Genomic DNA, 27,787 nt, shown 5'->3' on the forward strand with positions numbered 1-27,787 from the left:
AGGGATCGGAGAAGTGATTCTCAGCTGCCATTGCTGTGGGCACGGTCAATTGGTAACAAAATACAGCTTTAAGGCAGACCCCTTCTACTGTATTTGAGAATAACAGTGCCAAACTCAAAAGTCATCCTCTTGACCAAGAGCTAAGAGCACACACACATGCTTCATCTGTCCAGTGCAAATTTCCACCATGGATTGATAACAGTATTTACTGGTTGTATTTCTTCTTTTTATTCCCATTTGTCACTACAATCATTTTGCAAAGGAAAACAAATGCTAACTTTTACAAATAAACCATTGCATAGCCAAAGCAGTTCCTTTCACACTTAGAGGGATTATCTCCATAGTTAACTCTGTCTTTGTTTAAGGGGCACTGTGTGCATTAGATACCCTTTCTGGTGTAGGAATAGGGAATGTTTCAGCTGGTGTCTGAGAGTCCTGTGAAAGTGATGGTTGGAGAAAGCCAAAAAAATGGGTACCTCTAACAAGAGGGCGGTCTTCTTTTAGACACATATCTTTTCTGCTTAGGAAAGTAATTTCTTTTTTTAGGATTGCTATCTCACTGGCCTTGCAGGTAAGCTGTGACTCCAGTTTGGCTTCCTCCATGGTTTCAGTACTTCGGGGGCCCTGGAATTCTGCTCCCTATAAAGAGAGAAAAGAGCTCCTATAAACCATGGGAGAAGAGATGGTGGGAACTTATTTCAAGTGTGAAAAGGAGGCAGATCCGCTCCATGACTGCCCTGCTCCTCAGTCAGAACTACTCAGAAATCACCAAGTAAGGACCACTAATTTAGGCTTGCACAGCTGGCTGGCTTATTCCCTGGCACAGAGCAAAGAAAATACCCCAATTCATTTGTCTGTCTCCATGCAGCAAGGAAATAGCTTTGTCTTGCTGCAACACCCTTTCTAATCATAAGTATGTAGAAAGGAAGATAGGTTGTTTCAATATTAGAAAATGACTAAGTAAGAAACTAACAGAGAAGCTAAGGTATGGCCTGCTTCAGGATCAGACCACCCATCTGCCTTTCAGTAAGAACCAGAGCAGCCCTTGAGGCTGCTGTTGGCTGCTGGGGCTGCCACTAGGCACTGTTAGACTGAACTGCTGACCGCAAAGCAAGATCTTAGACTAGGGAACCAGTGGGGCCAGATAAATTCTTACCATTTCTGGACAGCTCTAAGCCCTCGTGTGGTATAATGGCTATAAGGCTTACCAGATCATTCTTCAGGGAATCCAGCTTGGTTTCAAGTCGCTGCTTTTCAAGGCAGAACTGGTTCAGCTGCTGCAGCTTGCTGGTGTTTTCTTTTGTCAGCATCATTAGCTGCTGCCGCAGGTCTAAGATTCTTTCCTAGAGAGGTATAAACAGGTGAGGCAGGATGAGAGGTAATAAAAATTATGTGAAATAGGGAAGAAGTGCCAGGCAGGAATATAAATGGTACAGAAGAGAGGTAGACACACGGACAGACTCTGATCCTGAATGCACCACACAATCCTGTAATACCCTTAATAATGAAGGTTTTCCATTTTATCATTGTTATATTTTAATACTGCAAATGACTCAGCAGTTTGGGTTGCTGCACAAACCTAAAAGGAGAGGTGGCTCACTACAAGCCTGCTCGTGATCTCACCAAAGTCAGTTATAAAAATTTTGAGCCAGACCTGGATATATTCTCTGTTGAAGGACACCAGACTAAGGAGTAGTGCATGTCCCCAGCGAGGGGAGCCCAGAATATGTGGCCAACTAACATGAACAGGAAAAACGAGAAGTCAGGAAATGTATCAGATATATGTATAAAGGTGATAGTGTTTTACTGCACAGGGAAAAAAAAATCTTCATCATCTTAAAACAGGAAAATATGATGCTTGCCCAGAGAGATTTTCTGGATCTTTTGTGATCTCCCCCAGGCTGTTTTTAAACTTTTTCTCTCCATACATTATACAGTGACATACACTGGTGCTTTGTGAGGACAGTGCAAGACTGCTGCCTGCTCACACTATCACAGCAAAGCCTTAGGCTCTCCAGATAGTCATGCACTTTTCATGCTGCTAGTTTCTGGAGTTCTACAGAGTCTAACGCCCCAGGTATGAGGCGGAACCTTCTGCATTCAGAAAAGTGATAGCAGAAAGCAGATAAGGTGGGAGGAGGCAGCATGTGCTGAATGCCAGTTGAAAACAAAGCTTTCTAGGAGAACCTGACCTACACACTGAATGCAGAAGGATGTACTTGAGGAAAGTAAAAACAAACAAACAAAACAAAACCAGGTCAACTACTTCAATGAAAAAATAGGCTGTGTTATAGCAGCTGGAAGAAAGACAGAAGATGATGGGAAATGAGAGTTGAACATTCTGGTTTGTTGATGACAGGTGGGAAAAGAAAAACAAAACAAACAAACATGTTACCAAAAATTCTAATGTAGCTATTCCACCCCAAGCAAATGAGGCCTTGGTAGACAGCATTGTCATGCATAGCCCCTCCTGATGTCCTTGCTGCTTACCTCCCATTCCTTGAGTTCCTGGGAGTGCACATGTTCCTTCTCCATCATTTGCACCTTTAACTCTTCCAAGCGTGTGTTAATGGAGTGTGCCTGGAGAGCTTCCAAATCAACCAGCCGGCCAAACTTTGTCATCATCAGCTGATTACACTTCTCTTCCAGTCCTGACCGAGAGAGCATGGCACACATTGCAGAACCTGCTTTTGCTCATTAGTGAGGATTTGTGGCTTATTCACAGCCCCTTTTGTCTGAGCTCTTTGGTATGTGTTCTCTAATGAATAGGTCATAGGAAGCTCACAATCAAATATTGCCCTCTGTCCTGGTGCTGACCAAACCTGTGTTGCCAACAGCCCACATGCCAGACCAGTCCTGGTCAGTCATTCCCATGCCATAGGCTATGTGAAGCTTTGGCAGTTCCACAAAGGTGAGTTTGGCAGGGATAACCAGACATCTTTGGGTTTGGTCATTCAGGAACTGTTTTGAATAGGGCTTGTCTTGCTCTTGAAAGGAAGAAAGAGGAAGAAATTGCTAAAAAAAACTTTATGTGGCTTTAGAGAAAGTACTTTTTTTTTCCTAGCAGTTCTGACTTAGAGCCAAAAATAACAATCGTGTGTCCTGATTTCCAGTGTCTCATCTCAGTCAGCTCTCCTTTCGCTATGTTCCTCAAACACTCAACAGAGCCAAACGACTCTGCAACACTGGAGCACTACCAGTACTTCATCAAAACAGTCCACTCAATCCATTCTTTCTGTTTTATTTTCTGCAATAACCAGCTGGGACATCTGTGTGGGTGTAAAGATGACAGACAGCTGGTAAGTTACCCGCACACAGGGAGGGACACAGGAAGAGCACTAGCTAACTATGTTGTCTAGAGTCTCTGTTACTCACGCTGAATCTTTGTCTCCATCTCCTTCTTGTCCTGGAGAAGCTGTTTATGTTGCTGCCTGGCCTTCTTGAAGATCTCCCTCTGCATTATCTTTTCATTCTGTAGGTCCACAATTCTCTTCTGCAGATACTCCAAGGACTGGTTGGTAAAAACCAAAGCTTGGGAGAAGTCATTGGGTATCTCTCCATTAACCAAGTACTCCACCTGTCAGAAACAGCCATAAACAAGGCTGGCTTACTTACTTTCTAAGGGTGCTGGTGATCTCTCCGGATAACAAATGTGCAAGTGTTAGAGAACTATCAAGTGAAGCAACACTAAACATAGACACAACTTACATCGTGGACCAAAGAATCACTACCACTAAACAAAGCTCAGAGGCTGCTTAGAGCTATGTGTCGATTTCCTCCACATGAAGTGGTCTGCTTTTCCTCATACGGCATCTGGGACTGAGGGGGAGATAGGAATTTGTGCTTTCGGATGACCTGGGAGCTGCAGACTTGCAGCCAAGTGTGAGACTCTTCGGTCTTTCTTACCAACGTTTTAAAGAAGAAAGATAAAGCAAACGGAGAGAGCTGAGCTTGCCTCAGAAGCAGCTGAGCCAGAACCGGCAGAGGCAGATGAGGCCTATCTTCTTTCTCTGAGGACAAGACTCAACCCCGAGGAAATAAGAGCATTGTCTTCAGTTTTCTTCTTCATTTTCTACTCATTATCCATGAAATAACAGCTGTGTGGATGAATGCATTCCATCCAATTCAGCATTCTTGAACTGGGCAAAACTCCCACTAGTTTCAATAGGGATTTTTTTTTTCCAGGAGACTATCAACAGGCATAAAGCTGAAGAAAAAAATCCCATGCCAAACCCGTATGATGCTTGAGGGCTACACACATTTCGCAATAGGCCAACCTGCCTGTCCTTACCCATAGGAATATACTACCCATAGGACAGTATAGGAATACGGAAGGAAAAACATAAGCAGTGACAATGAAGATCAATTCATATAACTGTCACTCCAAGGATAATGTAGCAAATTCAGAACTAAGGGCCCCCCAAACCAGTAACACTATTTTCCAAAGGTGCACATGCTATTTTGCATCTGCCAAAAGTAGAAGTGCCAAATGCAGAACACATGAATTACCTGATGAAGTTTCAAAGGCACAGCTACATGCAACTCATTCAGCTTCTGCTGCTTTTCCCTCTGAAAGGTCTCCAGTTCCCCCACTGCTGTGTCCAGGCTGGCTTCTATTACTTTTGCCTGCAGGAAGATAAATGTGGGCAAACACAATTCTCAAGTAAGTTCTCAAGTGAGGAAGTAAGTTCTGTGTTAGAATTCTTGACATGAAGGGAAAGAAGCATGGAAAAACAAGAGCGAACCTTTTCTCTCTTCTGTTTTAGAACATGCTGTGATACATGAGATTTGCTAATATGAGATTCAGTTTCCCATTCAAGCAAGACTCTGTGCTGAATACTTCTGCACGCACATAAATGTCTCTTTACTGGAGAAGCCTCACATGTATCCAGAAACAGCTGCTTTGTTTAGTATCTAAAACACTTCTAGACTTACAGAGCCTGCAAGATATTCTTATTGTGCTATGCCTGGAAATGCTTACTGATCCTGAATGAGAAGGAAACCATTCAGACTCAAATGTCAGGCCCCAGGGGGAATATGTGGCAGCTGGCACTTTGGAAAGCCTTTAAAAACTAAACAAACAAACAAATAAAAGTTTTAAGTTAAGCATATTTGATGGGACATTTTTGAGACACAATAAAAGGGAGCCTTGCATAATGTTTTTTTGGCAGAACTCTCTCTCTCAATCCCGGATAACCTTTTAAATTAATATATTTTTAAATTAATACAAATCAAATGCCTCAATGAATGTAGAAACTGAAAAAAGGCTAAAAAGAAAACTTACCAGTGACAAAGGGCAGAATAAAATAACTAGAAGAGCAATAAATAGATGCAAGAGCTGGAGCTCTTACTCTCCATTTATCTGAGCATGCATCTGTGTTAGAACAAGGATTCTCTATATGTTCCATCCCCATGAACTGGCATACAGGGTAGGCCAGGCTACATCAGGTGTAGCATCTGAACCAGAGCCCAAGTTCTGATGCTGCATGAGGATTAGACAGCTGGAAAGGAGCTAGATCTAAAGCCTGGATCCAGTTCCAAAGCAGTTGGGCTTGGGCCACCTTGATTTCACCATTTCAGGGTGACCCATGTTGAGTCTGGTGTTGTGAGGCTGCATCCTGCTGCCAAGCAACATGGTTATCTCTCTTCAATTTCAGGTCCTTTGAAAAGTTAGTATTCCGGTTTTAAATCTCAGCCAAACTCACTATCATGGTGTTCACACTCTGCTGGAGGCAGCTGATGCTTGCAGAGAAGAGGACACACGGTACCTTTTTGGCCAAGGCATCATATTCCTTTCTGAGGTTATCAGCAACTTTCTTCTCCTCTATTAAGGCTTCCTCGAGGTCTAACCGCTTCTCTCGGAGCTGGATGGTATTTTGGAAGAGCGCCTCATCACAGTCTGAGAAGGAAAGGGTCATAGGAGAGCTTAGTTTTATTATGACTGTAGTGTAATTGCAGGCTTGAGCTAGTTGCTTCTCCTACTATGCAGGTTGCCCATAATAACACCAAACTGCTGGTTCCTTAGAGCTTTGTCAAACTACAATGGTTTGGGCTGAGCTGCTCCATAATGGTGACTGAACATCTTGGATGGATCTTTTTTTCTTTACATCCAGTCAAAATTGCTTGTTTCCACAACTACACATGCACCAAAGGCAATATTAAATTCAGATGCTCAGAAGTTAAGTTGTGCAACTAATTCAGTCCCAGTAGCTAATATGTGTTATGGTGCACCCTTTAGATATGAGAACATATGGTTATTTATTCATAGCACCTATCAGTATAAATGATGAACATTAAATGGGGATCATTTATAGCTCTATTTGCAAAGGCAACTGGTGTTCATAGGACCTGCTTCATTTGTTTCATACTAAAGATTCGTGAATTTCTGTCTGATGCAGTGCATTAATAATACTTTTCAACAGCTCATAATCAACCCAAATCATTTGGTATAATAAAAAAAAATGTCCAATTAGGGACAAGACAAACAACAACTAAAATCTCAAACACAAAGGCACAAACATAGCTTATTATTTCATCACTAAATTAGTAATCTGGATTGTTTCAATAAAAAGTAAAAATCTTCTATATTTCTTCCTAACTTTTCATTAAAAAAAAAGAGATAGACAAGGATTTAATCAAAAATCCAATTTATGAAAATGAGGGGTTTTAATTCAGTTTAAAAATGTGATAAGGCAATTTGACGGTAAATTCTAACTGAAAGCAGTCTTGTTAAGAAGTCCTTGTTTTATCACTCAAAGATTTAAAAAGAACCTTAGAGGTTCTTTGAAGGGGTTATTTTAAAATTGTTTAAACACTATTTAAGTCTTGCCTTCATTGAACAATCGAACGAGGAGATCTTTGTAATAAAAGAGCTCCTAACCATTCATATGCCCACCAGAGACAAGCCTAGCAATAGGCAATTGCCACATAATTCCACGAGGTGGTAACCAAGAGCTTAATTTAATTCTGTGGGAGAGTTTTCCCAAAACTCCCCTGCACAGGCATCCATCAGCAGGAGCCAGCAGGTTCCTGGGGAGCATCTGCAGCCCTGCTCCAGCTCTGCTCCCACAAAGAGCATCTTCTCTACAGAAAACAGCCATTAAAGGGGAATGGTCCTTCTCACATGGTAATTGATTCTTATCATTCAGCTAAGGTTTACTTCTTCCAAAGATCTTAATTAAGATATTCTATACCACCATTGGTTTCATTTTCTTCACTGAGATTTCCTAAGGAGAAATGTCCCTCTCAAGAGGAGTGAATACATTCTGAACCTTTCTAATGGTGCTGTTGTGAAACAAATGATGAGAAAATCTTTCTTCATTTTAAATGCACAATATTGCATACAAAGTTAAATAGGTAAACAATTCAGAGAAACAATGTCTGAGGTACTTTTGGGGCAAACAGAGTCATCAAAGACTTCATCTTCAGATCCTGAATCTTCTTCATCGCTCTCTAAGCTGGATTCTTCCTCACTCTCTTCTTCACTCTCATCTTCTTCCTCTGGAAAAAAAAAATGATATTACTGTTGGTCTGCAGAAGACCCATAGATCCAATAGCTGAGCAGCATGCTGATGTACTGGTGAACACTAATAATCCAAGAAAAAGCACTCTAGTAATATGTGGACCCAGGCACCTTTTGCCTATCCCATTGATTTGATGATTTTGCAGAAAAGAAGAAGAAAAAAAGAAAAAAAAAAGAGAGAGAGAGATCACCCAGTAGCACCATATGCTCAAGCAAACACAGGCATATTTGGAGCCACTTTCTTCAAAGATTTTTCATCTCTTTATATGTACTAGATACTTGGAATTTAAACCTTGCAAGTTTACCATTCAGCTACACATATTAACCAGTCAGGTAAACTGCACAGAGGCACAAAAACTATCACAAGAGTATCACTGTTACGTGTACTTTTTGCACCTTGTGTCACCCTTGAAATCAATAATCAAGTCAGGGATGGCAAAAATAGGTTTTAGCTCAGCAACGCTGTACAGCCTTGATAGATTAAAACCTAGTCACCAAGATAAATGAAATCATTTTATATTATGTTTAGTCCAGTGACTAATGGATGATTATAAATTGGATTTGTGATCTCTCATTAGTGAACGGCCAGATTAAAGGAAAGTGTCATGAATATGGCAGATAAATTACCTACCCATAGCTCCCACTGGTAGCACTGGAATTAGCTATTAAGAACTTTGTCTCTTCTTCCTACCGATTATAAATATATTCACAATACGCAAATCAAATATAATCATGCCAGAGAGTGAATTACACCATTTTTATAATTCAGAAAGGCTGCTGCAGAATGAAGGTTTGCATATATGCAAAAGCTAGGTAGGTCTAATCTATTTGTTTTTTTGTACTAAGTTGAAAATTCAATGCATCTAGGACTCCAGGTAGATTGGGAAATATTTACTTGATAGCAAGAAAGGAGGTATAACAAATCCCTAAACCAGAAGAGAGGAAAAAAATAGACAGGAAAGTGTCTCCAACCTGCTTCTTTTACTACTTCTTTCTTTTTAATGCGCTTGATTTTTTTCTTCAGAACTTTGGTCAGGAAACGGGCAAACTTGTTATTTTCTCCCAGAGATGCATGGAAGGTGGCATAAAGAGCTTTCTCACAGTCCTGAAGCCTTGCAATCTCATGTTTTCTATCCTCCATCTGTGCATGGTAGTTATTTAATTTCTGCTATATATATAAGTAAAAAAAAAAGGCTCTTAACTTGTATGATTTGTCATTAATTCACATCATTAAATACCCATTAAAATAAACTTTTCTAAATCTTAATAATTGTGACTACTTCAAGTTAAAAATGACCATTATTGACAGCTTCCTATTTCTCAAAATTAGCACTGGTACTAAAAAGAAGCAAAGATAAACTATCATTTATTTTATGACTTGATTTTGTTTTAGGCCACCCATTAACTGTAATAGGAAATCCAGAGGCATGTGGACTACTTACTTGCATGGCCTTCTGCTCACTGAGGAGAGTATTAACACGGCCCTGTAGAAGGTCCTCATGTTTTTCAAAGTTCTTCAGGAGAAGCAGCTCTTCAAACCATGTGACGTGGCACAGGTCAGCACATTTCATCTGCACATCTAGCTTCAGTTTCATGTGTCGCAGGAAGCGGAGCTCAGCATCAAAGTTGATGACCAGTGCATTGATCTGGAGCATATGAGAAAGGCAAACCAGGGATAGGGAAAGTATTAAGTGGAACTAAATGTATCAAGCTAGAGAGAGGAGTAGAAGAACTAGTCAAGTATCTGAGAGCTGAGAATATCATGTATCTATGAGGGTATGGTGATACTTAATTTTTTCCCCTCCACCAACTTCCCAAATAATTTCTAATATTCCACTGGTAGAGTGGGATTGTTCAATCAGAAAAAAAAAAAAAAAAGTTTCCTACCCTTTTAATCAAGGTCTCCTGTAAGTACAAGTTTCTTATCTTCTCCCTCTGCAAAACTTCCAGTTCCATTTCTGTAGGCTCTGCCTTCTCAATCTCAAAAACCTTTGGCTGTTTTGCCTGCTCTGTGACCACAGATGGTGCTGGTTTTATTGACCGCACACTTGTGGCCCGCGACATAGGCTCAGGCTCTCTGATGGAAGGACCATGAAGAAACCTTTCCTTGAAAACACCAAGGGATGGAGATCCTTCCAGCTGTTCATGGAGTTTTCTCTTGGCCTCCTGCTCATGTTTGAACTTCATGAGGATGTCACTGTCAAACTGGAATTTTTTTTCTGGAACTTCCTCTGGGTGTAACTGAGGAACTGGGGGAACAGGGAGCTTTTCAGATAAATCCAAGGCTGCCTGCACAGATTTCAGTTCTTGCACTAAACACTTGATTTCGTCAATAATAGAAACCTTAAGATCCCGCAGAGACATGATCTGCTTGTTCATATTTGCTTTCTTCTCATGGATCTGCAAAAAAAAAAAAAAAAAAAAAAAAAGATTCCCCGGGGACATAATATATGATATATACATAATATATGATCTTCCCCAGCACATGTAATGGATAAGTGGCTTGTCATACTGAATTTCCTTCTTTCCATATTAGCCTTCTTTTCAGTAACTTCTCTGTATACTAGCATCTCTTAAACAGTTGTCCCTCAATCCGTGGTTTTAGATTCTTTGGGGCCACCTCCCTTCTCCCTCACAGCGGACAGCAAAGGTGTAAGAGGGAAAGCAGGGCTCCCCTCATGCCTCAGTTCTGATTTGATTACAAGTTTATTGACATGAGATGCTGAAGCCATGCAGAAAGCAGGCACAGACTGAAGATGAACTGTGGTGCTCTAAAAGATCAGCCATTTGATCTGTCTCTGCCTAAATACAAAGAGTATCTCTGGCTTTTATATGTGGCCCTCCATTCAGGCAGAGAGTAATAAAATAGTTATCTACAGTGTTTTTAAAGCAATCTTTATCAAAAACCCTACCAAATGCACATCTATACAACAATTCAATCTTCTCTCATGTAGTCTTTGAAATAAAGCAGTTACACAGCCTCAAAAATATGAGCAGTTCTCTATATACGTACGTTCGGGAAGACGAAATTGTCTTTTATATGTGAAGCTGAAAACACAACTACTGTGGGCCATCGAAGTAAAATAAGTGCTGGAATTTTCAAAGTGCAGTAGATAGCAATATTAAATGCAAGGAAAATTTCGCAATTGGATAAAAAAATCAATAAAAAAAACCTATCCAGAACTAATTCTCTCCAGGCCTTCCAACAATCTAAGATCCCAAAGTCAACTCAGAAACTTTGGGATCAGCTAAATATTTTTCTCCAACTTGAAGATAATCCATTAATCTAAAATGTAAGATGCATAAATTAAACAGCTGAGTGCATCAAAATGTATTAATAACATCTTGCTTGCATCTTGACTGACCTATAGACAGGTCTCAGTAATAAAGTGGCACTGCATTCATTAATTCTCTTCACAAGAATTAATAATGGAACGTGACCTAACATATTAATGCATTTGGCAGAAACTTTTCTAGTTTCTAGTCATCTGAAGTAATTGGAATTCTGCATCTGTATAAATCTGGGATATACAACAAGAATTATCCCTTCATTTGCATTGGCTTATCCTACTGCATTTAGGTTCACCGCTGGCTGCAGTGTAACATCAGCACTCAGGGAAGTACTGAAGCCTAGTACTAGCCTAGCCTAGAATCATAGAATGCTTAAGGTTGGAAGGGACCTCTAGAGGTCATCTAGTCCAACCCCCCTGCACATGCAGGGTCACCTAGAGCACGTGGCACAGGGCTGCGTCCAAGCGGGTTTTGAAGATCTCCAGAGAAGGAGACTCCACAACCTCTCTGGGCAGCCTGTTCCAGTGCTCTGGCACCCTCACTGTTAAGAAATTTTTCGTTAAGTTCCTGTGGAACTTTCGGTGCTTCAGGTTGCGGCCATTACCTCTAGTTCTGTCGGTGGCCACCAGTGCAAAGAGGTCGGCCCCATCCTCCTCACTGCCTCCCTTGAGGTACTTATAGACACTGCTCAGGTCCCCTCTCAGCCTTCTCTTCTCCAGCTGAACAGGCCCAGCTCCCTCAGCCTCTCCTCATAGGGCAGATGTTCCAGTCCCCTGATCATCCTTGTGGCCCTGCGCTGGCCTCTCTCCAGCAGCTCCACATCCCTCTTGTACTGTGGAGCCCAGAACTGGACACAACATTCAAGATGTGGCCTCACCAGGGCCAAGTAGAGGGGCAGGATCCCCTTTCCCTCGACCTGCTGGAGACGCTCTTCTTAATGCACCCCAGGATCCCATTGGCCTTCTTGGCCACAAGGGCACACTGTCCTCACTCTTTCGCACTCGAGCTAAATAAAATAAAATAAAACCCATGAGTTGCTATGAGAGGAAGGAAAATAAAAAAGAAGCCACAAGGAAACCAACAAAAATGCACAATATTTGAGCTTGTTAAACCTTAGTGGTTAAAAGGCATGTAGTAGCTGTAGGGATACTCACACAGTGAGGTAGCTCTAAAACATCGGGTTTCCCAGGAAGATTCCATTGCTCAGCACCCAGGAGCTATGATTCCCCCAAGCAGAAATATGAAGAGGCTACTCTAAAAAGACTCATCTTTGCTCACATCCCTGTTTCTATATAGATATCTCATGATAGAGATTATTTACCTCAGTGTTTTACAGAAAGCGTATCACTGACTAGATGATAGGATTTGTTTGGAAAAATTGAAAGACAGGTGATCCTACTGAAGTGCTGGAAAGAGTAGACTTTCCTTCTTAAGAAGGGCCAGCTGAGAGTTACCCTGGATTGATTCAAGCTTGAGTGTCATGAAGCACTAATAGTTTGCAAGAGGAAAGTTGATTCGTAACTAAAGCTGACTTGACACAGCCTATTCTTTAAGGCTTCCCACATTCAACTTGATCTCCTTTCAAAAAAGAGCATCAGGACTAACGTGTTACTTTCCCTCCTCAAAAAAGGGGAACACATTCATAGTAGTGTGTCCTTTTACCTACCAACACTTCCAGGGATGCAAGTTGCACCATCTTCTTCTCAGTGTTCATACGCTTGTGTTCAGGGACTTTGTAGTCAGCAGCTGTCTTCAGTTTATAATCTCCCATATTTTCCTGTGCTTCTTTGATGTCCTGGGCATCTTTGGGATTCTCATAGTCATCACTAGGTTTGTTCTTGTATCTGGTAGGTACAAAACAAAGCAGAGCTTTAAGACAGTAAGCATACAGATGAAGAAATAAGGTCATTTAATACCTTCTGATTTGTGCAGCAAGGCTTGGGAGATGAGTGGGAGATCAGGAGGAAATCACCTTCCTCTTTCACAGACCAATGGATACTTTGAGAAGCATAGCTTGCATGTTTGAAGGGAAAACTTAAGTGGATTATTTGTCTATCCAAAAACTCTTGTAACATAGACCTGCCATGGGATGGGTTAAACCCTGGCACTTGGACGGATTTATTGGGTTACAGAGTACGTGCTGCTCCTATTCTCAAGGACCCATGTTTCAGCAGTCTGCCAAGAGGTAACACAAAATACCTGACAATATTCTCTTTATTATTAAACAGTCAGTAGCTTCAAAAGGGCTTGTGCTCTGACACTATATTAGTTCAATTTCCATTCATTTCCTAATGAAGTTTCTGTACTTCCATGAAAGATTTTTTTGCCACCCTTGCTTGTCTCCCAAGATGGGAGCCAGCATGGAGCACAAAGGCACGTCACAAGCCCACTCTGAGGTAATGGTTATGATGTTAGTGCAACTAATTTATTCCGGCTGTTGCAGCATCTGCTCTGTTTGCTGATGATGAGGTTAACTAAGGGTTGACTGTAATGGTTCATTGGGTCCATAAGTCATCATCAATTTAACCCCTCTCTTTTTCCCTCTCTGAAGATACAGTTACCTAGCTGAACCAGTGATCACCTCAGATTGTTAATATTTTAGAGGAGAACCACGGTAGCTAACTGAAAGATTTTAATTCTCGCTTGAGACTCATAAGAACATAGAAGCACATATATTTTAAATTATAAACATTAGAATAGTAAGACACTAGGTAGTGATATGATGGTCCCGTATGATAGCTAAATGGAATAATTTGACTTCAGACAAGAAGCAGAACCAACACGGCATAGATTCTGATTCGAAACTCACAGTTCTTCCCATTCCTCCTTTCTCTTCATGATTTTAGCTTTGATCTTGTCAGATTTCTCCATAATTTTTTTGATTCTCTCGCGCTGGCTTTCTATAAGCCGTGTAGTCACCGTTCTTGCCTCTGACTTTTTCCGCTTTTCTGCCTCTGATTCCCCCTCCATACCTCTAGCACCTGGACCAAAAAAATAACCACATGAACATATAAGCATTGGGCAACACAGTTCAGTCCCAGCTACTGGAAACCCCTGGGACAGCTCCTAGAGAGCTGGTGTAGACGAGGATTCTCCATCTCAGTGACCATTCTGAGTGCACACAGGTTGTTTTGAGTTCACATTTTACTCACAGAGTTGGCAGACTACATCGATTATGTATGTATATATGCCACTGTAACATACTGTAATTTATTTATTTTGGATAATAAACTGGGATGAAGGATAGAAACCATATTACTGAGAAGTTTTAAATGATCACCACTAGTCCTTTGCAAATGCCTTGACTCGCTCATAATGTCATTTTGCTCTGTCTCTTTCCATTCTTGTTTAAGTACTGTCTTCTTCCATGTCTCACGCTGCTTGTCTTGGTAGCATTTCTCAGAGAGTGCTAGAAGTCTATAGGTAGAAATTTTATGATCACTTTGAATAGCGTGAACAATGACAGTGTCGAATTCCAAGGAGTCCCGAAACCTGAAAAAAACAAATTAGTCAGAACTGTCTGATTTCAGCAGAAGCAAGTACCATTTTCCCCTCTATGACCAAAAGGACACAAGTAGTGCAAGATACTAATTACAAATACAACCATTACAGGTAAGTGCACAAGTCAGTAACTAATAGCACAAAGACATCGGATACTATCTATTATTTTTCATCCAATATAGGAATGAAGATGCTCAAGAATAAACATATGAAAAGGTCTCTCTGTACTGAAACTTGTACCTGGTTCTTCAGGGAATATCTTTCATCCTCAGCTAAGGAGTGTTTAAAAGAGGTTCATTCAAATCTCACTGCCAGGGGAACACCCAGTATTACATGCTATATTTCACCAAATCATTTCTGTTAGAGTCTAGATTTTTATTGTGAGTTTATTTTTATAAATTCATCTTTTCTTATAATGCTTATATTTAAGAAAATAAAATGCATTTGCATCGACACTAAAATATCTGACGGCATGCATCATGCCTGAAGAACAAGGATTTATTTCATAGATTATTCTTCAATAAAATTTGAATAAAAGCTTTGGATCTCATTGATTTTACTGACAAAACACAGACAAAAAAAAAGTATAGAACTGAACCAGATTTAAGTTACTTTCTTGATCTGCATATCAGAATTCTCACTGAGAATTCAAAAGAAGTAAACACACCCAGATATCAACACATACTGTTGGGCATGTCCTGAGCCATATAAGAACAGAATTATAACAGAAAAGGAGAAACATTCATTATATAATATTTTTTAAAAAAAAGTCATTATTTTTCCTTCTGGCAGATACAACCTAGTAGATGATAAGCTTCATGCAAGATCAGAAGCAGAGGTAGAAGTGGTACTTACCGATTTTGTAGCTTCCGCAGTCCAATTAATTGTTTCTCTTGCTCCCAAGCCATCTCCTTTTGCACTAACTGGATTCTCTGTGCTTTCTGCCTATCCAGCTCCTCAAAGATCCTATGGTCCATCTCATACTGCTGCAGAAAGACAGTAAGCCCAGCATCACAGTACCTTGGCTACAAGCTTTTGGTGCATGCTCTTGCCCAGATACCAGAGTTCCACACACAACACAGTTGTCTGCTTCAGAGGCTATATCATCTTCATGGAGAACCAAGCTTTTCCCATATGCCTCTTAAATGGCATAAATCACTAGCTGTGATTTAGAACTCCTGGCAAACTATGTATTCACAGGACTAGATTGATCCACAGGGCTGGACATGTTTGGCTCTAATGTACTGGGTGGCAACACTGGAAAAAGAAGCCTCTAAAGGTAAAAGAACCTTATGAAAACCATATGTACCTCTCTGTGCAGCTGCATATGCTTTGGCAACTCCTGATTCTTTCGAAGCAAAGAAAGAAACTCCTGTCTCAGTGCACTTATCTCTTCTCTTTTCTTGTTTTTCTTGTCTTCAGCCTCCTTCATTATCTGTTCATACTCCTTTCTCTGCCTGGCTTTCTCAATGCTGAAAATTCATGAAAAAGGACATGGAGCATCTCAGAGGAAGAAAAGAAAGATCATAGTTTGTGCAACCTTCCAACATTCCTCAATACCTTAAACTCCCAGGGAACTTAATTTCTCAGAAGGGCACGTAGAATGAAGCGCTACCCTCTAGGCCTTGCAGGGAGAGGCCAATAATCCTACTATGTATTTGCATGGTCTGGGGCTCTGACCTTGGTCATATGTTGTCTCCTTAGTCTGATGTTAAATATCATACTTGTTTCCACAGAATAAGGAGATGAAATGGAGGGAAAAGTTAAAAAGACCATGTGCATGATGAGGGAACAAACCAAATCCAGGGTAATCTACTTTCCACTCCTCTTAGAAAGCAAGAAGAGATATGTGATTGGAAGCCAGAGCTACCAGTACTTGAAAATCCCTTTTTCTGTTATGCAAGCACTTCTTACCTGTAAGCATTGGGATCCTCAATATCTTCAGCAGCCTTCTCCTTCTCAAGACCACTCTGGAATAAAAATATTGTCTTATCTCAGATAAGACTATTACAAACATTAAGAGAGATATCTTATCATCTCTCACAAGTCAGACAATGTTTGGAAAACCAAAAGAAACCTTTGTGATCCATGTTGCTATAGAGGTCTTAAAATCAAATTTTAATGTGTCAAGAAAAAAAATCAAATTATTCTACATATAAAAGAACTCATGAAGGCTAGTTCTTATGGGCAGAAAAAACAAACCCAATATCATGCCCATATACATTTATCCCAACATGCCTGCATGTCCCAACTTCATTCTGTCCCCTAAAATCTTTGGTTCTCCACACCCTCAAATCCTTCCATCACTGCCACTTTGACAAGAGACAACACATCCTGGGCTAATTCCAAGTTACATGTGTAATTCATCTGGTTCACTACTGCTAAATCCAGAATGGATTCCCAATTATTAGCTGTGAAGAATGACAGATGGATAGACACTGCAATTGCACAAGGCTCATTTCCTTAGGAAATCATGCTCTAAAAAAAGAGTTGGGGGGGCTATCACCCTACAGTGAATACAGTGGTACTAAATCGATCTGTAATATAACTCAATTAGTTTCAGAAGATGTGTATGCAATTCTCTAAGAATTTCATTAAGTTTAATGATGATGGAATTTTAAAAATCTTCCACATGACTTCCAACTAAAATAGATACTTAATGAAGATTTACTTTGATAAGGCAAAACTCTATTAAGATGGTCATTAGGCAATGTTGCTAGCCTGAACAATAGAAATTGCACCATAAAGATGTTAATATAGGGCTACTTACATATTCAAAATGATAAAATTATATTTATATATATGCATAGGCATATGTAAATAGGGGTGTGTGTGTTTAAGAAAATAATGTTTGAGTTTATTCTCAGTGTTACATACACTTGTGATACTAGTAAAAATTCCAAATAGTCACAAGCAGTTCTAACTAAATGACTAAAATCACGTTTCCTCTCTTCCTCCCTTGCAAAGCATCTTTCCAAAAGTATCTTCCAACTAATACTGAAAACAGTTAAAAGCTGAATTTGATTATCCTCACACTTCGAAGGGCTCTAAACTACACCAAATGCAGATCATCTCCAAAACCCCTTTGCTTTATAGTACTTCCTTATTCAACTGCTTTCACTACTTCCTTTCAGTTTGATTTACTTAATTCAATGATTCGTGAATTTTTAAACTGTGTATGATTTTGGAATGATGCAGTAAAGTCAGAACATTTTAGAGTGGATAAACAAAAGTCTTGCTCTTCTTATGCTTTATCAGAAGGACTATTATCAAGCTCCAGTATCATCTCTGCAAACCTTTTAAAGGTTTGATCTGCACTGTGATTACAGACACATGTAGAATCCTTACTCCTGATGCCTGGAAGAGCAATAGGATTAGCATCATGCTGTGCTACTTTGTGAATTTTAAAATCCATTTTGTCAGTTGTGTATTTATTGTACCAAAAGCACTGAGAAACTGCGCACTTGGTATTCTGCAACACTGTTTCTAGATCCCCCGCCAAAACAGAATTGTACTTCACTGGAAATAAATCTAAGACAGATATTAAACATGCAAAATATTTGTGGTACTTTCATCCTATGAAAATGCAAGATTATACCTTTGAGTGAGTAAGGATAGTAGAATATTATACATGAACAAAACAGACTTTGCATATTTGGAGGGAAACATAAAACATAAAGAAGGTGCAATTCAGACATAGGGCCTATGCATTAGGAAATGTTTTGCGTATTTTTTTTTCAAATTGTTTTGGAAACTCATCTTTTCCTATTGAAGATCTGCAATCCAAAATACTGGGTTTTGCCCATTTGCAGCAATTTCATAGACCTTATTAAGTGAAAGAAGATAGCTAGGAATATATATATATATATATATATTTAGAGTTGTTCTGGAATCAGAGCTGCAGGTCTGCATACAATCAAAACATTTTACCAAAGAGTTTGGGAATTTCTTTGTTTAGTGACTTACCCTCGGAGAGGGGATTTTAGCTTTTAGCTCTTTGTGAACAGCCTCTGGAGACAAGATGTTGAAGGCAAAAATGTTTCCATCTCCACCACAGGTAAGCAGAAACCTGTCATCATAGCTAGAACTGATCCCCCGGATCTGGCCATAATCATTGTCATGTACATTGAAGGACCAGTATTCCTTGAGGGTATTTGCTGAGAGGTCTTTGTCTCGGAGAGGATAAACACGCAGTGCCCCATTCTGCATCCCACAGAACATTAACAGTCTGCTGGTACTGTAAAATAATGAACCAGAAACAGTAATAGGTGACCTGTGACATAGCTCAAAACATGATGCTTCTAAAGTAGAGCTAATATAGCTGAATAAGCAAAAACTTTTTGAAGTGTTTAGAGTGGGACCAAAGTAAATATACCATTTAAAGTCAGCATAATGCTCCTGCAACCTTCTGGCAAGCTAACTGGCTGCTCAGGAATACTCCAACTTCTGCTGGACACCATGGAACTGGTGTCAGCCCTGATTCATGCAGAGGAACAGAGACCAAGTTCCAGGATGGAAAAAAGATTTCCCCCTGCAGCTTTCTATCTAGTAGAATTGATAGATCTGCAGATCAGTTCTTCTGATCTCAACCTTCCTCCTTAAAATCAGATCACACCTGTCCTGACCTGAATATAACACTGGGAGTCTGCAAATAGTTCTCCTTTTCATTTGTACAGTTCACACTGTATCCTGAAAGACCTGTATTCTCTCCACAAGAGGGGTGAACTGCTCCCTCTGTGTTCGCCTCGGGGGCTAAGTCTGCCTTCTCTTTGCTGAATAATGAAGAGAACTGGTATTCCAGGGATCATAATTTGCAACCCAATAAAAAGGGCAGCAAGGTTTCTAATAGCTCTCCTCAAGAACAACAATGTAAGATTTTTGTGGCCTAATTAGTACCTAATTAGTAATTATTATTAACGTATTTTGCTAGCTATAGAATTCCTAATGGACAGTTGCAAACTAAGTAAAACTCACTCAGGAAACTAGAGAGAACTCCTGCATACTGGAGTTCATTAAAAAAAAAAAGAGAGAGAAAAGGAAAGGAAAGGAAAGAAAAAAAAGAGAAAAAGAGAGAGAGACAAAGAGTGGGAGAGAGAGACAGGAAGAAGACAATACATCATCCTCTGTCACAAATTCATCAGGAGCACTTTTTTTTTTTAATTTTTTTTTACCAGAAAGAGATCTGGTGGATGGGATTGTCATCAGTTTCCTCCATAGGAATCACTTCAAAGGGTTCATCTTGCCTCTTTTCAATGTCATCTTGGTGCTCATTTGGGGAGAACGTACAGTGATAGAGGAACCCAGAGTCATATCCTCCCTGAAAAAGAAAATAAATACAAATAAATGGTGAAAATACTGAAGAAATTGACCAGGTAAATGCAATTTTATGAATAATTTTTTCTCTCTTAAATGTCATTTTAAAAAACTTGATCTACTATAGGTGGAAAAAAAAAGTTACTTCCAAATACCTAGAGATTCTGTTTAGCCATAGAGAAAAATCAAGGATTGGCATAACAAGCCATCCTACCCCTAAGCTAAGATTTTACTTTCTGTTAGTCAGAGAACGGGTCAGTCTTTGTGCCCATTTAGGCCTTACCAAGAAAAATGAAATGTGTGACACTACTGCTTTACTTTAGACAGACCACTGAAACTATCAGATGAGAAGGGAAACGTATGCCCCAGAGATGAGAGGTTTCAAATATCTGATTGCTAAAATATCTAGATGTGAAGGGAAGCTTGCCACAGCATGAAATCCCATAAACATGAAGAATAATTGATTTACCAAGGAGAGCCAAAATTTCCCTGGTGTTGAATAAAACCCACAGAGGATGGGACTGGGCTCCTCCGGTATGTAGAGAGGTGGCAAAGGCTCCTCTTCTTCAGATTCCTCCTCAGGCTCTTCTTCTACCTCTGTTCCCATCTCCTGTTGCTGCTTTATCCATTCGAGCTTTGCTTTCTCTTTCTCCTTCCTTTTTTCCTCTCTACGTGCAATCTCCTCTTCCAGCTATCAAAGCAAGCAGTGAAACATGAAATCAATGTTTTCCACACATTACTGTCTCATAAATGAAACAGAAGATCCCAGACTTAAATACAGAGAGACTGTCTAGAGAAATCTCTTTTCCTTCAATTCAGCAGATATCAGACCTTACTTGAGTCTCTAGTGGAAATGCCCTGTGTTTCCCTCCTCCCAAGTATTTTGACTCATAATCCTTTGGAACAGAAATCATTCTGAATGAGAAGCAGACGTCAGCATTTCTTCAGACAGATTATTCCCAATAATTCCCACTAACATACTACCTCTGCAGAGCTCCCAAACTCTGTCCTCTGTTGGCTGAAGAGAAAGACTTTAAGCTGGAAACCTGAACTCAGATTCTCAAGTTCTAGTGTATCAAGGATGTGAAGCAGAACAGAGAAGGTGTAAATGACTTTTGTTCGGAACACTAAGTGGAAGAATTACTGACATTGGCAAATTTATAAACCTTTAAAACCTGCTTCCATTCAAGCCTATCTTAGCATAAACAAATATCAAACATTCTCTAAAATAGGCTTTTCCTAGGAATATATTAGATAGAGAAATGTTTTAGACCTTTTTCTATGTTTTTCTAAGGGGTCATTTTTGTCCTCAGGCAGGATCACCTACAACTTAAATATTCCTGGCAGATATTTGTCTGACTTATTCTCTCTAAAAAAAAAAAAAACTCATGTGATGGAGACAGTACAGATTAAGCAACCTATTTCAGTGCTTTACCACCCCTCACTGTTAGAAAGCTTCCTTATATCTTATCTAACATTCATTTTGCAGCTTATTAATTATTGGTCTATTTCTAGAGCAAAAAGAAAACAAGATTCTTTCTCTTTTCAGAAACCTTTTCTGTATTTACACTGGCAGTGTTTTGCAATGCATTCTTCTCTTTTGATTAAAAAGGAAAAAAAAAGGTCAAGATAACAGTCATATTCTTTCAGTCTTTCCTTACACATAATGCTTAGCAGCCTTGTGATCATTCTTGTGGTTCCTCCTGTGAGGAAATCACCAACAACTCTTTCTCCTGAATACTGAATTCCTACAGGTTATAATGAGAAATGAGGCTTTGCCTGACAGGAGCAGTAGGTAGAAAAATCAATGAAATCACAAGAGAGGCTGCTGTGATCTGGTGAACTGAACATGGTGAATGAAAACCTGCTCACAGACACACTGCTGCTGATCTGGACATCATGTATATGCAACACTACAACTTGTATTTCTTCAAAGAAGTCAGTTCTGATTCAGAAATGCTTAAATTTCAATACTGAAGATTATTCCTTCACATTAAAAAAATGTCATTTTAAAGTTATTAAAGTATGCAAAAGATTAGGACTACTTAACTGCTGAAAAAGAATGATTTTTCATGTTTGCCTCAAAGGAACCAAATGGATGTTTTATGACTGCATTCAAAGGAATTTCCTGAAAAGTCAAGGTCAACAACAAGGAATATCCTTTTTTTTTTCTGAAAAATCACCCAAGTGAATATTACATATATTACCTTGCAATTTAAATTGTTGAAACTCAGTCACAAGTGGACCATAGTTGGCTTTTCTCTCTGAGAAGCTTACCAAAAATACCATGCTGCAGTACAGAGACTAGACACCCCCTGGCACATGGGCATCATGGAATTCTTCCACAGGACAATTCTTTACCTTGATTCGTGATTTAATGCTGTAAAAGTGGAAGCACTGCGTGGGCAGGTTTTTGATTTCATAGGTGGACACGGTGCTCTCTTCCTCAGGGTGAGGGGTGGGAACCTGGAGAGCAAAGCCGTTCTCACAGAGGATGAGCAGAGTACTCTTTTCCTGTAGAAAAGCACATAAAACACATGCATGGGAAACATGCATAGAGTTGAGAGAAAGGATAGAGAGTTAGTCAGAAGATGCATACGCACAAAACCAAGCTCCAGCTAGGAGGCACTAACTCTAATTGTATTTTTATTTAAATGGACACCAGAAATCGGGAGATTCTGTTATACTGCATATCCCAGGCAAAGTTAATGAAGTGAGGACATCCTTGCCATATTCAAAACAGCTATTGTTCTGACACTCTTTAGCTTGGAAACAGCACAATGATATTTTGGGAGTTTGATCATTTTAAAGGATGGACCTGACCCAGACGTTAGGGGCTGTGGTTTTGTTTTGACAAGTGCATGAAAGTTCATATGTTTCTAAACTATCTAAATTCCTTACATCTTCAGGACTGGCCTGGGAATATGGACAAATGCTATTTTACCTTAAGTTTTTTGTATGTTTGTTTTAATTGCTATACCTGCCAAGTCCCTTAAACTGCAAAGTTAAGAAAAACAATTGAGTTAAGGGAAATGATGAGTGTTTTGAGATTTTAAAAGGCAAGCCTGTATTTATCTTCAATTTTCAGAAGTTATCTAGAGAAGAGAGACAAGGTTCTTTTATCTCACTCCTGATTAACAATGTGTGAAGGTGGCATATTATGGGAAACTTAACTAGGAATAGTATTATTCTTGTGTCTCCAAAGTCTCAGTCCTAAAATGTAATTAATTTCATATGTAATCTTTAATCATCAAGGTGCTTATTTTAAAGAGGGGAAAAAAAGGGTAGTATAAAACACTCGGATGCTTCAAGTATTTTTATGAAGTACTAACATCTAGCACTGGTGCCCTGACACTGGTAGACAGAATTGCTCTGTCATATCTTGAACATAATGGGTGCTTTTCTACTAAACTGGAATAAGGTTTCAAGAAAATGACCCAAAATGCAGCTGTGAGACCAAGATTTGTTTTTTTCAGGAAAAAGATAGTGTTCAGGAAAAAGAGTTCTTATGCCAGCAGAATTTCCCATGAACAAGCTACAATAGCAAAACATCCCCACCATACACCAGATAATTGCATCTCGCTGGACACAGTATCAAAATGTCATGACAAATTGCCCCTCTAAACAAGATAACTGGACCAAAAAATTTCACCTACCACTCCAACCTTCTCAAATTTTTAAAGTAAGTCTTTGTTAGTGAGAATCTGAGTAAGTGACTGACCACCTTCAGATACGGCGTGTGAGTTCAGAGAAGCATCCCAAAGTTTTCTTTAGATGTTCTGAATGCTTTGCCTAACAAATGCAAACACATGCTTCCGTGTGGGCAAGAGGCACATGCAATATTGCTCAAGTAATTCTTTTACCAACAAAATTTAAATATTTTAAAAGCTACAGCACAAGCTTGTTCCTTCAAAAAAGGAATTCAAGATAGTGAGCAGAATTTTGCAACTTATATACAATTCTAGTCTTGACTATCCAAAGTTCAAAAAAGGTCCAGAGTGACTAAACTGGAGCTAAACAAAATCTACCTGCCCTTCTGAGTAGCCTGAGGAACACAGTAGCAGACAGCCTACAATGTCTGTAGACAACATAGTTGGTGTGATGGATCTTCTTCTACGTTGATCAGAAGTTCTTTTCAAAATGACATTCTATATCCTGTGGGAGGAAACAAGCAATCGTTCACTACTCACATGAGAAGGTGGAGACCACTGCAATGCCTGCACAGGCCCAGGAACACAGATGAATCCAATTGGCTCATACTTGTCTTCAACAGCAAAAAAGAAAACAGTTTTGTCTTTACTCTGAAAAGAAAAAGATGACTGAATCAAAGCTTATCCTAACCATTTGTCAGACTGTGGGTACTCCATGAAATGCACATACTTCAGACTGCTTGTGGCTAGAGAAGGGAATCCTCCACATGCCTTGAAGGCTTAGAATTGGATTTTATGATGCTGAGAAAAAATCCTACTTGCCCTGCTCCTGGGCTTTCAGTGCAACCCCAAGCTTTAATTGCCCTGATGGGCCTCCCTTGGGAGCTCCAGAGAGTAGAGGTCTATGAAAAACTCCCCTTGATCATTTCCTGTGGTCATACACCTGCCTATTACAGAGGTAGCTGTTACAATAAGCCCTGCCCGATCTTCCCCAGATAACCAGAAAATCCAGAACCCGTGTACGACAAGAAGTCTGGCTGCTCAAATACTGTGGTAGGATGATTCAGCTCCAGGAATGTGGAACTGCAAATGAATTGATCACAGCTGAAAGATATTTTATAAAAAGAGAGACTGCACTGAAGACCACAGTGACTGGAAAACATCTCAAAGACTTGCAGGCACACTGCAAGGCTGACAAGCAGATTGGTCACTGCTGTTGTAATGCAAAGCGGTGCACGGTAGCAGCTGGAGTGCTGCCAAGGTAGGGTACAAATGAACTCGCTTCTACTAATTCCAAGCTACTGCTAAACTAATTCCAAAATGAAACAAATCCATCTTCAAAGGGGATTACAGAGCTCACACTAAGCACTCCAGTAGTTCACAAAGTGAATTGTATCATTTGCATGGTTGCTTTCCTTCAGAAAACAAAGGTGAATGCAAACAGATCGTACATCACAGAGAATGATTACAAGCAATCAGAAGAAATACTGGAAGTATGACGTGTTGTTAGTGAATAAACTTTACCTTATAGATATATAAACGTATATATATATATATATATATATATATATATATATAAAACAATCTCTACAACTGGGTCTTGACAAAAATAACTGAAGGAAATGACACATACCCCTGTAGCAAGCACATCTCCATTTCGTTCATATGCCAAGGCTGTAACTGCAGTGGTGTGAGGTTTGAAAGCTTGTTTCAGATTCATCTCTGCTTTCCCTATATTAGCCCGTCCTGCCACAATGGCCAATCCTTTGGGGTCATAAACTTCAATGATGCGCACAACACCATCTTCAAAGCCCACAGCAATCAGACCTCCTTTAGGATTTACCTTTGAGCAGAAGAAGAAGGAAGAAAAAGAAACTATAGTGTATGTCAGAGGGCTTAGACTAAAGATCCATATGGATGTACTCTGGTGTCACCTGTAATATATTATATATCCCATGCTACACGGAAATGGTGATAATGCACAAAGAGTATTCCACACATGAAGAATGTTGTTTTAAATTCATTCTATTGGGTTATTGTTTGTGCCTTTTTTTTTCCCCCTGAGAGAAGGAGGATTATTAGGCATATCGTGCCATAGGGCCTGTCAATGTTAGTAAGGATGCAGCTTCAACTTAAGGGGCAGAGGTGGTTCATTCTGATATATATCATCAGCTTCTTATGGAGCTTGAGCTGGAAATAAGAGGTTTGGAGTGGCTGGCATTTATTGTGATAATCAGCTTTCCTCATGAAGGGATACCTCGTCACCTATAGCATCACTGCAAGTCTGCATGGCCAGAATTACAAGAGCACTGTCGCATTGTTACCCCTCTCCTTGAAAATTCAAGGAAAGCAGTTTCAATTTTCTCCTTTTTTTTTTTTTTTGTATAATGAACCCACTAGGCTTGCTATATTTCCTCAAGAACATAACCAGGCAAAATTTTAATTAAAATTGGGAAATATGTCTAAAAGAGATAGACTCAACACTCCACAAATGATCAGTTCTGGCCACAAGTTCTTATGATTTATCTGAAAATGTTTGCAGAACGTCTGGGCTGTCATTTCAAAATGTGTTAAGTAACTCATTGTAACTGACAATAACTTTGCTTGGTTTAAAAGGAGCTGTTAGTTTATAAAATAAGATTTTCTGCAACTATCCACCAAGGTCTGATTTTTAATCTCAGCAAGACAAAAGAGAAAATCTGACAAACCATGGTTAAGTCAAACTGTATACATAACTTTTCATATATTACTATACATATACACAAGATTATACAAAACTGTAAATATGCCTATTACAGTAAATTCCAGTATGTCCTGAATAGTGACTTTTCTTGATTTTCTTATAGATGCTTTACGAATTCCTATTAACACACTAGCAACTTACTACACGAGGTGCCCATGTCAGTGCTGTTCCTCCTTGTTTAAACTTCATTTCACTCAATTGACTTTTGCTGATGAAATCATAGATACGGACTGATCCTGTGGGAAAAGGAGACAGTAGGAACACGGGTTTTGCTGTGTCATTTATTATCTAAGGCTCGTGGAGAAATTGCCATTTCTTTTAATGAAAAGCTGGACAGAAATGTATCATCCTTTTTCTTTAAATATCAAACACTCATCTAGAAAGGCATGAATGATGGATTATATAACACTAAAGCTAGCACGGTGCCCACAAATAAAACATAAGTTTTCCTACCTCTCTAACTTAAACACTCCCGAGACTACTAAGGGCAGAAAGTTGTCATAAGAAATCCCATACTGACCACCATGTGAAATTCTCAAGTAATCACAGAATAGTGGCATATTCTAAGGGAAATCTGTACTGATAACAGGAAATGAAGATATGCTGATACTTGGAATTGCCTAGAGAGAAAAATATTTAAATGTATGAAAATGGGAGAATGTCCAAAGAAAATCCATCCTCACCAGAGGTGAAATTAACAGATTAGTAGATACACATATTGGTCTGCATAAAATTCCATTCCAGCTGGCACATATCCTAAATGTCACTTGCTCGGCTGGTAGGAGTTTATTTTTAGGCTAGGAGTGGATGCTTATTGCATAACACAGACAAATGACAAGAGACTGCTGACAAGCAATTTTCTTAGAGACCTTGTAGCATTTTCTCAGCAGCATAAATGATGTTGTTAATGCTCAGGCCTGTGGCTCTTTCAAACCACAATAAAGCTAAATGTGAGAAGCTTAAATAGCAGGATTTATATACGTTAAATAAATGCCTGTAATTTCATGTTAGCTTTTGAGAGCACTATAAATATTGCATTTGCTAGGAAAGTGACAAATATTAATATTCACAATTACTTATACAATGTTAGAAATGTATGTCGTTTCTAACAAAACAAAAAACACAATACTCATCAATCCAGAGCTTTGAATACAAATGTTGTTATTCAAACCAAAGGCCTCATCTTACCAGACATTCCTTCAGAACAAATAGAATTTACAAAGCTTCCCATAAAATTTCTCTCAGCAAAAACCTCAGGCTTAAATATGAAGCAATCCTAACACATTACTTCACAACATTAACAATTTGTCTTAACTATTAAAGAATGGACCCAAGGAATAACAATTGTCTGGAAAGCAACTTTACAAGAATAAATATGCAACCTCTGTTCACAACAGAGTAGTCCCAATACAGACACCCCAAGCGCCATGTTACTTTTCGAAAACCGTAATTAAAGGGCTGAGAGAATAGAATAGCGTACTTACGGTCAAGAGCAGTGGTGGCCATAAGATAGGTGACAGGAGAGACACTCATGGCCTCAATCTTGCCAGAGTGAAAGGTATACAGGCACTCTGGATCATGTGTCTGCAGTGCAAAACATAGGAAGAAAAATCCTGATATAGTTTGGAACAGCCCTTATAAGGTCTTATCACCCATATCTACAGTGAACCTGAAAAATCTAGACAGGGCTGCCTCCATGAACAAAATATGGACTGCATTAGGTGCCTATGTGATATTTTTTTTTCCCTCACCATATAAACATTCATA

The 27,787-nt window shown here is 39.4% G+C and overlaps 1 protein-coding gene across 1 annotated transcript in view; it reads right to left on the minus strand.

Moving 5' to 3' along the window:
• Window positions 1–204: 204 nt before the first annotated feature.
• The window catches only part of CFAP44 (cilia and flagella associated protein 44), a 39,266-nt gene continuing 11,683 nt past the window's right edge, over window positions 205–27,787 (minus strand). The window contains exons 12-35 of the mRNA XM_088534094.1: window positions 27,505–27,604; window positions 26,162–26,256; window positions 24,911–25,120; window positions 23,818–23,928; window positions 21,989–22,141; window positions 20,097–20,318; window positions 19,486–19,631; window positions 18,281–18,551; window positions 16,229–16,284; window positions 15,624–15,786; window positions 15,170–15,300; window positions 14,094–14,305; window positions 13,623–13,794; window positions 12,480–12,657; window positions 9,410–9,922; window positions 8,965–9,168; window positions 8,495–8,690; window positions 7,390–7,500; window positions 5,769–5,899; window positions 4,510–4,626; window positions 3,376–3,577; window positions 2,491–2,651; window positions 1,209–1,343; window positions 205–639 (exon numbers count right to left, since the gene is read on the minus strand). Coding sequence (XP_088390220.1) covers window positions 361–639; window positions 1,209–1,343; window positions 2,491–2,651; window positions 3,376–3,577; window positions 4,510–4,626; window positions 5,769–5,899; window positions 7,390–7,500; window positions 8,495–8,690; window positions 8,965–9,168; window positions 9,410–9,922; window positions 12,480–12,657; window positions 13,623–13,794; window positions 14,094–14,305; window positions 15,170–15,300; window positions 15,624–15,786; window positions 16,229–16,284; window positions 18,281–18,551; window positions 19,486–19,631; window positions 20,097–20,318; window positions 21,989–22,141; window positions 23,818–23,928; window positions 24,911–25,120; window positions 26,162–26,256; window positions 27,505–27,604 — 4,269 coding nt within the window. The 3' untranslated portion in view covers window positions 205–360. The remainder of the gene's footprint in view (window positions 640–1,208; window positions 1,344–2,490; window positions 2,652–3,375; window positions 3,578–4,509; window positions 4,627–5,768; window positions 5,900–7,389; window positions 7,501–8,494; window positions 8,691–8,964; window positions 9,169–9,409; window positions 9,923–12,479; window positions 12,658–13,622; window positions 13,795–14,093; window positions 14,306–15,169; window positions 15,301–15,623; window positions 15,787–16,228; window positions 16,285–18,280; window positions 18,552–19,485; window positions 19,632–20,096; window positions 20,319–21,988; window positions 22,142–23,817; window positions 23,929–24,910; window positions 25,121–26,161; window positions 26,257–27,504; window positions 27,605–27,787) is intronic.

Source organism: Tinamus guttatus, unplaced genomic scaffold (genome assembly GCF_059628265.1).
Source record: "Tinamus guttatus ecotype Peru unplaced genomic scaffold, ASM5962826v1 Tinamus_guttatus_pri_ptg000035l, whole genome shotgun sequence".
In the NCBI taxonomy this organism is placed as follows: Eukaryota; Metazoa; Chordata; class Aves; order Tinamiformes; family Tinamidae; genus Tinamus; species Tinamus guttatus.